This window comes from Salvia splendens, chromosome 3 (assembly GCF_004379255.2).
Source record: "Salvia splendens isolate huo1 chromosome 3, SspV2, whole genome shotgun sequence".
In the NCBI taxonomy this organism is placed as follows: Eukaryota; Viridiplantae; Streptophyta; class Magnoliopsida; order Lamiales; family Lamiaceae; genus Salvia; species Salvia splendens.
The window spans coordinates 39,023,839-39,036,334 of record NC_056034.1 but is presented as its reverse complement, the minus strand read 5'-3'; the positions used below and the strand labels follow the sequence as shown (position 1 = coordinate 39,036,334).

Below are 12,496 nucleotides of genomic sequence, written 5' to 3'. Positions count from 1 at the left end.
TGGTTGAGCTATGGGCGGGCGAAAGGCCATATAATTGAATGACGCACATATAACAAATTAAACCTACATATAATAGCAATTCGTCTTCTTCCATCTGCCGCCTCCAGAAATTCTTCTGCTTCTTTTCCGAAATTCATTCTCCCCCAATTGATTCTTCCTCCAAGATCTTTATCGTCCAGGTATGCTTTGCTTTAGTATATTTTGAGCACCAAATCATTCCTAAATACTCTGTAATGGTTAAATTTCTACGTTGTGGTATAAATGTTTTAAATATTTTTTTAATTTTATTGAATTTTCTGTCATCTCTGATAGAGAGATAAACTGTGGCCTAAGGTGGACTGAGAGATTTTTATAGAACATAACTTAATCTTTTACCTGAATTATGCTCTCTGTTTCTTGTTTTGTGTTTCTCTTATAATCACTGAAATACCCCAAATTTTATTCAAAATCTGGTCAGTCGCTGAAAATAGTCTACTATTAAATTGCAAACACAGTTTTTGCACCTCAAACTTACAAATATATCGAATTTGGGTGGTTTCATATTACAAAGTAGTAGTATCAATTTAGCATAAAATATTAAACAGGAGTAATAAACAGCTGAAGAACATTGCGAAACTAAAACCTATGAAGCTATAGTGCACCTCAGTTTTAGGAATTATGATCAATTAAGATATCATCTCACTCAATTTGGCAAAACAACATTTTGTTCTAGGCCTCATTAAATAGTTTTATTTTCAGCCTGAACCGGAAGAGCCAAGGATTGATTTAACTTGGAATGGAATCAATGGATGCAAAAGATGTCCTGGGCAACAATGACATAGATGATGTTCGTTGGCTCTGTTCTTTAACCGAATCTGAACTTGTAAGCTTAGTCTCTTTTCTGAAAAAATCTTTATTCAGAAAGATTTTGTTCATGCAAGGATTTTATTGTATCGATAAGGTTGTTCTAAAGTATGTTGTTGCTTGCACTAGGATCTGTTAATTGGCCTAAAGAATTTGGTAAATATGCGAGCTAATAAAATTGGCCATGAAGATTTGGCAAAGAAGTTTGACTTGCATATGCTGCGGACCTTCAGTATGTTCTTTCTTACCATGCTTTATTGTTGTGTAATCCTGATATACTATGTGCTATATTTTCATCTTATTGTTTTGTAATTAGAAAAAACACCAAATTTAAAGTTTTGTTCTACATGACCGAAATAAGACTATCTACTTAGTAATTAGTATAATATCCAGATTTTATGTTACAAGTTTCTTGTGTTGAATTATAGATGCTTTAGTCGGAAACCTTTGGAAAATATGACTGAAGTCTGAAATACTGTGGAAAAAGGTGTAAGAAAAAGGCGCTTCCTACTTTCTTTTACAAAAGGGTGAGCTGACTGAAATCGAAGTTCAAGAACTAGCAGTGTTTAGGATCTCCCTTCCGTGGCTTTATGTCTTTTTGAGTACGAAAACTGCGAAAGTAGTATAGTTGTCCACTCCAAGGATATCCTGTTCTTCTTAGTGCCCTTCATCCTCTGTTCATCTAGCTTTTGGTGCTTTATTTTTTGTTTTCATGATTAATAGTGTCCCCGACCTGGAGATGTATGCAACAAGGCTTAAGTGGCATGGAACGTTCATGGGGTGACTTGCAATTGTCCCTATCAAGTTATCTAGTGAGCCAAATTGACATTGAAATTTCCTTTGGAATTGATTTATAAGAACACAATGAAAAGATCTTAACAACTTTGTTTGTTCCTTCTTCCATAATGTTTGATTCCTTAATATTTGACTGATTTTGATCAGTGCTAACAATAGATAAACATCTTTTGTTGCATCCTAGATTCCTAAGACTTTTATGCTCCTTCGGAAATGTAGAAACTTTTGTTTCTAATGTAACTTTTGAGAGCGATACAGAAGCATCCTGATATATCATGAGGCATATTATGTATGGCCATATACAGTAATCTCGTCAATCACTTTATGTGAATAATACAATTTTGTATCTGATGGAAAGCATGGTTTACCTGGTAGCTATTTTAAAAAATGTTGATTTTTATGGAGTACTATATTTTGAAAAACTGTTGGTAAGCAGTGGCTCACATTTTCTCCTATGAAGTATGCACATATGTTTGTTCTCTGTTCATACTTTTTCTCTTGTCTGTTGGACACTAATTTCTCATATTTTTTATCAGTTCAATTAAGTTTTTTTTTGTCATTTCTGTTGCGAGTTTACGGTCAACATGCTTCCTTACAGGTTTCATCTTTATGGAACATTTGAAAGGACAGCAAAAAGATTTGCCAGTAGCTTCCAGCAACTTACTTAAACAAAGCCTCAGTGGTAGTTTTGCGAGCATGACCGCTGAAGATTTACATTTATATTTGTATAAAGATTATAGGAAAAGGCATATTTACAAGTAAGTAAATTCTTTAGTATTCCATTGCATGCATTTGATCATTTGATGTGAATAGTTACATTGCATGATTTGGTATATTGATGCCTGATAAGTCTATGCTTCCCCTGATACAGCTTGAGAGATAAGTAAGGTCATAGGAATCACATACCTCTATATCCTAATAACAATTAGGTTATTGATGTTGGAGCTTATGATCCATGTGCTTGTCTTTGCTTTAATTGATCCTCAAATCTCATTATATTTTCTTCATTCTTTTAATTCTTATGGTGTGTGGGCTTGTTGGCTGGGTTTAGAACATAACACTTGATTAATCTTTGTTTTTTTCTGGATATCATTGAAACATTAAAATAATTTGAATAACAGCTAGTTATAAAAACCTTCCCATGCTACTTCCAATAGGGACTATAATTCATGATGTTAGGAAGCCGAGACTAGTAATACAACTTTGCTGATTAGAGTTGCACGCAAGGTGTTTCACAGCTTTTAATTAATAGGTTCAAACGGCATCCTGTACACTTTGACATGGCATCCATTGAAAACACACAAGCTCTCTTCACACAAACATAAACATATATAGTATATACATCTATCTATATTTCTGTACCAAAAATAAAAATTCATGAACTTTTTTGTACTATCAGGAGTGTATTGAATTATGGGAGGATTAACATCATTTCAGCAAAAAACAAATAAATGTATTAAATAGAACATTCTATTAGACTACGAAAGAGTAATTTAAATTGTTAATTTACACTTGATTTCTGTTACCGTATAAGTTTGCTTCCACCTGTATATGATAAATAAAAGCTTGTTCCGAGATCACTCTTCTTAGGTCACAACTCTTTGTTGAAATTTTTCTTATTAATGCTTGTCTTAATTATTTTTGTATCTATCTATCTATCTATCTATCTATCTATCTATCTATCTATCTATCTATTGTTTTGACACGACTGGCTTGATATGTATAACTAATTGTTATATGCAAAATTTACCTCTTATAGGTTTTTCCAGGAAATGCCTCCCTCCCAAGAGCAAAAATTAAAGCGAAAAAACTAGAAAGTGAAGTTTCAAAGAGACTTGTAGTACAATATCCTCTTGCTCAAACACTCGTCACCAGTATTGAAGCTTGTTGCTTGTTCAACCAAAATGCATGAGATGTGTGCATCGTGCGACTTATGAACCTCTATGTGGTTATCTAATTGTTAAAAAAGGGATCACACAAGCCACTTGCTATATGTTAGTTACAGAATTTGAGTGTAAGTTCATTTCTTTGCAATTTATGTTTTATTTTTCTACATCAACCATTCCCATCATAAAAATGTGGATCTAATTTGATCAAAATATTATGGTGTCTCAAAAGTTGGGTGTGGATTAATCTTATGAAACCTACTTTGACAGCCTAACTGCTACACACTTGTGTTACAGCTTGATAAGGAGTATCATCTTATGAAACCTTCAACTTTGACAGCCCAACTTCTTACAAGTATCCTTGATCATGCCCATGATAGAAACAACCTTGGATGATCTGTACCCATGCATCTTCACCTCACACTATAAAAACACATAGTACACATATTTATGGCTTAATTAGAATTTAGGGTTTATGATTTATGCATCAGTATTTACGATTCAGTGACTAATTTAATACTACATGTGGTTTAAGCCTCTACCTATCAACTTTTTTTTTGTTATTCATCCTCATAAATTGTCGTTTCATTCAAATTGTTGTGCAAAACTCATCACCACATACAACTCTAGAAAATTCTCTTGTCCACGTTCCGAATAAATAATTTAGAGAATTCAACCTCCACCAATAATTAATATTGTATACACCTGTTTCAAACTCAAAATTTTTATATCCTAATTCTAATAATAAGTCTTACTTCACGTGTTCCATTATACGTGACACATTTGTTTTGGGAACAGATTTTGAAGTAGTGGTATTTAGTGGATTAGTTAAATGAAGTGAGAATAAAGTAGGAATAAGAAAAAAAGTACTTCATCTCTCCTAACTAAGTTGAATCAAAACTTTAGGGCACAAAGATTAAGAAATTATGTTAAAAAGTAGGAGAAAATAATAAAATAGGAGTAAAAAATATAAAGAGAGAGTAAAGTAGGTGATGGAATAAAGTAATAGTGGTGAATATTTTGTTTTTTGTCAAAAAAGTAAATGACTCAACTTAGTTGAGACATCCCAAAAAGGAATACGACTCAACTTAGTTAGGGATGAGGGAGTAGGAGATAGAATAAAGTAAGGAGAGATAGAGTATTGTTTTTTTTGCTATAAAGGAAATGTCTCATTTATAGTGGGACGGTTTAAAAAGGAATAAACCTCATTTATAGTGGACCGAAGGAAGTATAATATACATAAAGTAATGTGGGCGGAGTTTGTGTGGCCCTTAATCTCTATATGAGGAATCTAAGTTTATTGGAGTGGGGTATGGGTGAGACATGTATAGTGCCTAGCTTCTCTTTGTGCATGCATATCCTCAAAGCAAGGGGCAATGGAATAGGGTCAATGAGAAAGATTGAATTAGAAAAGTGGGCTTAATTAATAGAAGGGTTAGTGCTAACAAGTCGGAGATCCCACACTCTTTATGGCACCCTATGCCCACACTCTAAGCTGTCTCTATTGGGTTCAATGCATCTACTTCTATAGACATGCATATATAGGTGAGATTTCACTATTTTATTGTTTATTAAACCCTTATCAATCATTCTTATCATGAATTGGCAACATCTTTGAGATTTAGTGAGTGAATTATTAGTAGGTACCCACTTGCTTTCATGTATCATGGATAGACATATTTGTTCCCTTCCCTCAATATATAGACAGAGATATTGGTAATGATCATTCACTTGCATGGTAACTTAGACTAATCTATTTTTGCTACTAAATTAAGGTTTCTATGGATATAAATACTAACTATACTAGTATTACTTATGATGTAACATTTCCCTGTGTTTTAGATATCATAAGATAATGGCATGAGTAAATTAGAGGAGAAAAATAGTGTTAAGATATAAAGAGCATAAATGGTGGACACCATATATTCGCTTCCCACAAACGACAACGAACCTTTTTTTTTTCCTTATATTTTCCATTTCTGATGATTGTAGTATATAAATAGTTATTATAACTTGTACTTTTAATAATTTTGATGTGACCAAATTATATTGGTGGTACAATTCAAATGATAGTAAAGTTATACGTACAATTTTATTAGACCAAATTATAAAGTTACATATAATTATAGTAATTTTTTAGCTTTTTTCTTCTCAAAACGACAACAAATTAACTTTTTTTTTTGCTTTAATCTAACTTGTTAACACGACTAATTAAAAATTGACTATTTAGATTTTAGAAAAGACTAAATATTTTTTAAACATAATTATGAAATAACTAATTATATAACAACAGTTAACTGTCACCACTAAAATACTAATAAATCATAAAAAAGAAAGAAAAGAGGAAGAAAAAAATGCAATAAACACAAGAAAATACGGCGTCGTTTGTGGCACAACAAGGTGATTTGCATTCCGGAAGATTCCAGTCCAAAAATGGGATGTCTTATCACAAATTGTAATTATTATCAATATTCTCCCTATATTTGGGTGGTATCCCAACCAAATCTAGTTCATATAATTGAGTATGATGGTTTAGTTGTTTAATAAACAATTAATTGATTCCATGAAAATAAATCTTATATGTTGCATCAAAATCAAATAGCTAGGAGTTTTGAGCAACAAACGAACTTTCAAAGTTCCAAATATAGAAATATTTTCGTTGTGACCGAGTTCATATAACGTGTTCCTACTGACATTTTCTTATTACTCAAATATTTGAATGTCATAATAATCAAATGAACACAATTACTTATTTACTAAAAAATGAGACCGAGTTCTTTAATTTATTGGATATCAGTAGAGAAATTCCTTGGACATTATGAAGAAAAAAGAATTCTATTATCTTAGAGTGTTTTAATTAGTTTACTAATACTATAGCAAATAAATTCTACTATCTTTTGTATGAATAAATTCTACTATCCATTATGGCCATGTTTGGTATATATACATAATATTTTATGTACTACACAATAATGCCTTTATAATGATGAATTGATAATAATTTTAATATATATGTTAGGGCTGGCAAATCGTGCGGATTGGGTCGTTATCAGGTCAACCTGATAATGACCCAACCCAATAAGGTTTAACCTGAACCCGACCTGTTAAGGAAACTGTAAATCCGAACACGAACCCGACCTGCTACCTTCAAATCCGAACACGACCCGCACCCGACACGAACCCGTTATCGACACGATATAATATGGGTTGACACGATACGATAACAACCCGAACCTGATATTACACGATTAAAACCTAATATTACACGATTAAACCTTAATTTTAACCTAATTTACACAATTAAAATTCATTTTATACTATTTAAACCTAATTTATAAGAAATTAAAAAATTAAAGTAATATATATTTTTTTAAATAATAATAAAAATAATAATATTATTTCTTAATGGGTTACCCGTATCCGACCCGAACCCAACCCGAAATTATCGGGTTCTTAATGGGTCAACCCGATAAGGACACGGATCCAATAAGACTTGACCCCAACCCAATAATTTCGTGCGGATTCGTGTCGGATTATCGTGTCGTGTCGAAAATTGTCAGCCCTAATATATGTAATACATTTTGTGACAATTGTAGAATGTAGATAAGATTATAAAGATCAATGGTGTAGATCGATGTTTGTTTACTAGATCGATGAAGATTTTTAATTGAACAGCCCTGGTATTTGAAAAGATCGTAAAATAAAAGGACGAATATGTTCCTTTCAAGTCGCATCAATAACTTGAACTATCTATTTTAATATACTCCACAAGCTTTTGAGAAGTAAGTGCATGTATGCCATATTAAACTTGAGCATAGCTAGAGAATCAATTTCTTCCATATTATCGTCGACATATTTGTTGATGGGTCCTACCTTATTAAGATGTTGATAGATTTTTGTCTAGATAATTAGTATTTAATAATAATGTTTTATGACAAGCCATCCACTCAAGAAAATGACCCAAAGTATGAAAAAGAAAGCAGAACTATTTATCCATATGCCTCCAACAAATGAATTACAATGATTGAGACAAAAGATTAATCAGATTATTTATGTACTCACTTTTTTTATTGACTTCATGAGGCAACATTATCTAAAAACACTTAACCGGATAAGGTCTATAATTGTTATAAAAATTTCATTTGCTCATGTGTATGAAATGGATACATTTGAGTATAATTCTTGCGTTCCTTGTGCCATATCTAGAAGACAAAAAAATGGGATTTGGAATATATTTTCATGTGTTGTTTGGAAACTGAGTGCAATAATCAAAGTTGAAGCTTGTTGTAGCAAACTGTGTAGAAGGAGCTTCTTCAGATATGACTCCATTATGTATGTTTGCTCTCTGCATCAATATCAAACATCCAAATTAAATACATATTTTAATCATATACATATATATATATATCAAAAACTCATTTATTTGCATGAAAAAGAGTTACCTTAACCATCTCCAAGGCTATTTCGTCGGAGTTGAAGTCGTGAAACGCACTAGCTGCCGTGAGCTTCATGGAAAGAAACTGAATTCAAATAGACAAATGGAAATATTTATACCAAACTATCACTAATAAGTGTAAATAAGATAATTATCTTAAATTCGTGCGCACCTCTACTTGATTTTGCAATGACTGCACATAATTTATGATCTCATCCAACATCACGGACATTGCCATGGTCTGTTTCATTTGGTTACGCATTCGGATTTAGTTATTTTTCGATCGCTATCCTATATAAAGACAGATAGTAGTACCGACCTTGTAGCACCCTGGTACAATGTCTTGCAAGCATCTTAACCTCTCATTAATTTTCTCTCTTCTTACCTAATTCAATACATATATAAAATATAATCAGCTAACAAGAAAAGGAAATTTAGAAATGTATACATTAATATGATCTCTATAAAAAAACTCACTCTCTCAGCTAAACTGTGACTATCAGTAGCTTGGCCTCTCTTGGCTCTAACATGAACAACTTCCGCGGACTTCCTCTCTTTCGACTCTTCACGTTTCAATTTCTTCCCTCTCTCTACTGTCTGTTTACACAAAAAAGAGAACATCGTCATTAATCAACTTAATTAATTATCCGAGTTTAAACATTAAAAAACCAATACTTACGTTTTTGGATGTTGTTGGCGAAGTAGTTATCATCTCCACTGATTTTCTTTTGGTGTTGAATGATTGATTGTGAAGGGGGAGAGGGATGAAGGTTGAAGGGTTTTGGTAAATTTGATTTAATGGAGAATAGCTATTAAATTCGATATCTGCTAAAGAGAAAGAGTGTTTGTAGTTTTCCATGTCTGCTAAGAATAGTTGGTGATCAGACATATTAATTTTTTACGCGGAGAGAGAGCGCTTAATGCTGTGATCGATATGCCTTGTTATAATACATATATATACATGTATATTTTTTCATTGGATATGGATTTTAGTTAAAATAAAAATCTCATTATTATAAATGTAGGGACGGATGGAGGTCACGCTGGCTTTCCAAGTTGTCGTCGATCCCATGAATTATATTTATTGATTTCGTCACTAATTTACAAGATCATGAGAGCACTTACAAGTGGAGTACATTCTTAGTGAAAAATGAACATCATCTTACCGGAAACTAAGACCTAATTAGACCACATGATTTTCCACTCTAACGACTGAAATAACGCCACACGCCAACATAGATTACAAAGTAATTAAACGTTTAAGGTTGTTATTGTCTTCTGCTAATGATTTTTTTTTTCAGTTTGACTTATAATGATGTACTACTATATTTTATTGAAGATATTGGCACCTAATATCATGGAACTTTAAAAAAGTTGGGTTTTTCCCACGAACTTTAAAATTGACAAATAATATCACGAACTTTTCCTCAAGTTTGTTATTTCCCACCAGTGAAAAAAATTCGGCTATAGTAATAGATTGAAGAACAAATTTGGAGGGGGTGATTCAAGAAAAAACTATTCTCAAATATTGAATATCTTGAAACTCTCGAAGTTGTTGTTGAGAAATTACGAAAAAAAATCTGTATCATGATATTATTTGCCGGAATTTTTCCATTGGTGGGAAATAACAAACTCGGGGTAAAGTGCGTGATAATATTTGCCAATTTCAAAGTTCGTGGGAAAAACCTAACTTTTTGAAAGTTCCATGATATTAGGTGCAAATAGAAAAACCTAACTTTTTGAAAGTTCCATGATATTAGGTGCAAATATCTCATTTCATTGTTATAATTAATGTGATGCAACAGTCAATGCTGGCGATGCCGAAAACAGGCTGAAAACGTTTTGTGTTAGAGTAACGTTAGATTTTGATCATCTGACATTATTTAGAGGGTGGAAAAAAAATAATTTACAGTTTTTTAGATTTATTTTAAAATTCCTAATTTATTTATTTATTTTTATTTTCTTTTAAATTAGGATTTTCTAAGCGCTTACACATAATGTTTATCTTTGTTTTGACTCCAGTTTTTGCTTTATATATATTACTCCCTTCGTTCCACAATAAGAGTCTTATTTTTTCATTTTCTTCCGTCCTAACTTTGGAACATAAGAGTCCTATTTTTTCATTTTCTTCCGTCCTAACTTTTCAGTGTATTGCTTTTTATCCTTTTATATAAACAGGATCCATCATAGCTTTTTATTTATTCTCATGATTACTTGAATTAACGAGTTGCCAACTGAAATTTATTTCATGGTCGCATATATCAACGGAGTTGGAGTCTCTAAAATGAAAGATTATGAAATTTACTGCAGTAATTGGCGATTATTATCATTTGCAATATTGCCACCTGGGTTGAAATGATCCAAGCCCAGATCGGCCCACGATAGAAAGTAGGCGGGCTTGGGTTGGATCACCTTTTCTTGAATTGCATAAAGACTAATGACTTCATCATTAGTGGTTTCCAGTTCGATACTAATAAATCAACTTAATTGGTAGTAAAACAATTTTGTTCCACATAATTAATCTCTCAGTTTTTAAATAATCGTAATTAAAACAAACACAAAGATAGTACACTACTATTTGATAACATAGAAGTAGATCCGGATTAAAGTGAAGATGATGATCAATCAAGTTCATCCCAAACGAAGGCATTCTGCTCAACTGCTGCACCGCATCTGAAAGGATATGGGCTAGATTAGATTAATACGGATTAAATAATTATAGTTGGGCTACAATTATAATTAGTCTATAAGCCCAACAATCATGAAACCCTAATGACTCTTTGTCTATATAATGGTTATTTATTCTCCATTGTGGGAGATAAGAAATATCGTAACATTAGAGAGAATACGTAAAGCTTTGTAGAGAATTCCTAGCTTTCTCTATAGAGCGATTGTACCGAGGAATTGTTCCTGCATCGGATCAGAATACACGTGGACCTCGATAGTAGTGGATTCAACTTGCAGGACACAATCGTAGAAGAAAACACAACAACAAGTAAGATTTAGTTCCGTTGTGTATTACGTGCTCAACTTGCAATATGATTATGAATCTAGATCTGTTATTCTTGTCTGCAATTTCCGCTGCGCTCATTAGATGAACACAAGAATTCCTAACAGTGGTATCAGAGCTCAGGGCTTGATTTATAATTGTTTTGTTTGCGAATTATTTGTGGATTAACCGTGGCAATGTAATTGGAATAAATTTTGAATTCTGGGAATGTATAGTCATATGAGAAATTAGATTTCAAGTTGAAAATTGAAATTAGATTTCAATCAAAATTTACGTAATGTAATTGGATTTCAATTTACGTAATGCAATTGGAAATCAAAATTCTGAAATTGGATTTCAAAATACTTTCACCACCATCTGCGCCCGGAACAACGAGTACAACGCCACCCCGAACAGCGCCCGCGCACGATCTCCACCAGCCCGAATATGATGTCGCGCTTGTGCCCGATGATCGGCCGGAACGACTCCACGCTCAGCAGGCTGAAGATCGCCATGGCCGAGAGCTGCGCCATGGACGGGCTCGCCGGGTGCCGCAGCGCGTGGGAGAGCGCGTCCAGGACGCCGCGCGACAAGATCAGGTGGTCCTTGGAGGAGATGGAGAGGTTCAGGAGCGCCGCGGCCGCGTTCTCTTGGAGGATCGGGGACGGGGAGTAGAGCGACTCCGCGATCAGGGGCACGGCATCCGCGTCGGCGATCAAGGGGCGGGTCTCGGGGTCGTTCTTCGACAGGAGGTGGAGCTCGCAGATGGCCTCTGTGCGGGTTTGCTCCGACGCGGAGGTCAGCTTCCCAACTAGGGTTTTCACGACTCTGCGTTTCACGGCGTCCATCTTCACAGATTCATGTGATTTGGGGGAATTTTAGAATTAATATTGGATATTGAATGTATTAATTTAGAATTAATATGAATTGTTAGTCCACAATTAATTTGTAAAGAAATATTGATTGGATTAATATTTTATAATTTTATATTAATTTAGAATTAATATAAATAATTAAATCTACATTTAATTGGAGAATAAAATTTGATTTTATTCATTGAGCATTATTTGCTATCCTATGTGATAAGCATGTTATTTGTTTTATGCTTATTTAGTTCAACTATAGTAGTTAGAGACTGTTTTATTGTCTGGGTAGGCGGTGCCCAGTATGTGTAGTCCGTGTTATACTATGTCTGGGTAGGCGACGCCCAGTATGTGTAGTCCGTGTTATACTATGTCTGGGTAGGCGAGGCCCAGTAATTGTTTGAAATTTAATATTGGATATTATATTCACAAAATTAGTATCACAAAATTATTCCCCACAAAATATAAGTCTTGTTTTGAAACAAATGCGTCGTCCATCACAATTGTTTGATGCTCCTAGCCTTTTCGACCATGAGTTTTGCGCCCTCGCGTTTACTCTAAATCCACAAGGTTTAGGAACATTCATAGATGCATAGTTAGCATCGTGTGATGGGGTTGACTTGCTTAAATTATTTTGAGTAGCCCTCGCAACCAGAATAATTTATGGACGTATATTAATTAGATT

General features: G+C 33.5%; 3 protein-coding genes across 5 annotated transcripts; 1 reads left to right on the top strand and 2 right to left on the bottom strand.

Annotated features, from left to right (window-relative positions):
• Positions 1–10: 10 nt before the first annotated feature.
• On the top strand, positions 11–3,691 carry LOC121793488. Of its 2 annotated transcripts, XR_006049118.1 has the most exons (6): positions 11–179; positions 739–862; positions 973–1,075; positions 2,237–2,396; positions 3,398–3,537; positions 3,568–3,691. XR_006049118.1 is itself a non-coding variant. In XM_042191497.1 (5 exons), the coding sequence occupies exons 2-5, from the start codon at positions 776–778 to the stop codon at positions 3,450–3,452; spliced, it is 405 nt and encodes a 134-aa protein (XP_042047431.1). In that variant the 5' UTR covers positions 22–179; positions 739–775; the 3' UTR covers positions 3,453–3,691. The 2 variants fall into 2 exon arrangements, 1 of the variants encoding a protein (XP_042047431.1); XM_042191497.1 differs by having other exon boundaries at positions 22–179; positions 3,398–3,691.
• Positions 3,692–7,604: 3,913 nt separating this feature from the next.
• On the bottom strand, positions 7,605–8,870 carry LOC121794146 (transcription factor BEE 3-like). Of its 2 annotated transcripts, none has more exons than XM_042192184.1 (6): positions 8,639–8,870; positions 8,437–8,556; positions 8,279–8,344; positions 8,132–8,200; positions 7,967–8,029; positions 7,605–7,869 (listed from the first exon to the last, which is right to left on the bottom strand). In XM_042192184.1, the coding sequence occupies exons 1-6, from the start codon at positions 8,846–8,848 to the stop codon at positions 7,762–7,764; spliced, it is 636 nt and encodes a 211-aa protein (XP_042048118.1). In that variant the 5' UTR covers positions 8,849–8,870; the 3' UTR covers positions 7,605–7,761. The 2 variants fall into 2 exon arrangements, with proteins under 2 accessions (XP_042048118.1, XP_042048117.1); XM_042192183.1 differs by having other exon boundaries at positions 7,608–7,869; positions 7,967–8,044.
• A 2,446-nt stretch (positions 8,871–11,316) lies between these two features.
• On the bottom strand, positions 11,317–11,796 carry LOC121796992 (U-box domain-containing protein 14-like). Its single transcript, XM_042195738.1, has one exon. The coding sequence runs from the start codon at positions 11,794–11,796 to the stop codon at positions 11,317–11,319; it is 480 nt and encodes a 159-aa protein (XP_042051672.1).
• Between the last annotated feature and the right edge of the window lie 700 nt (positions 11,797–12,496).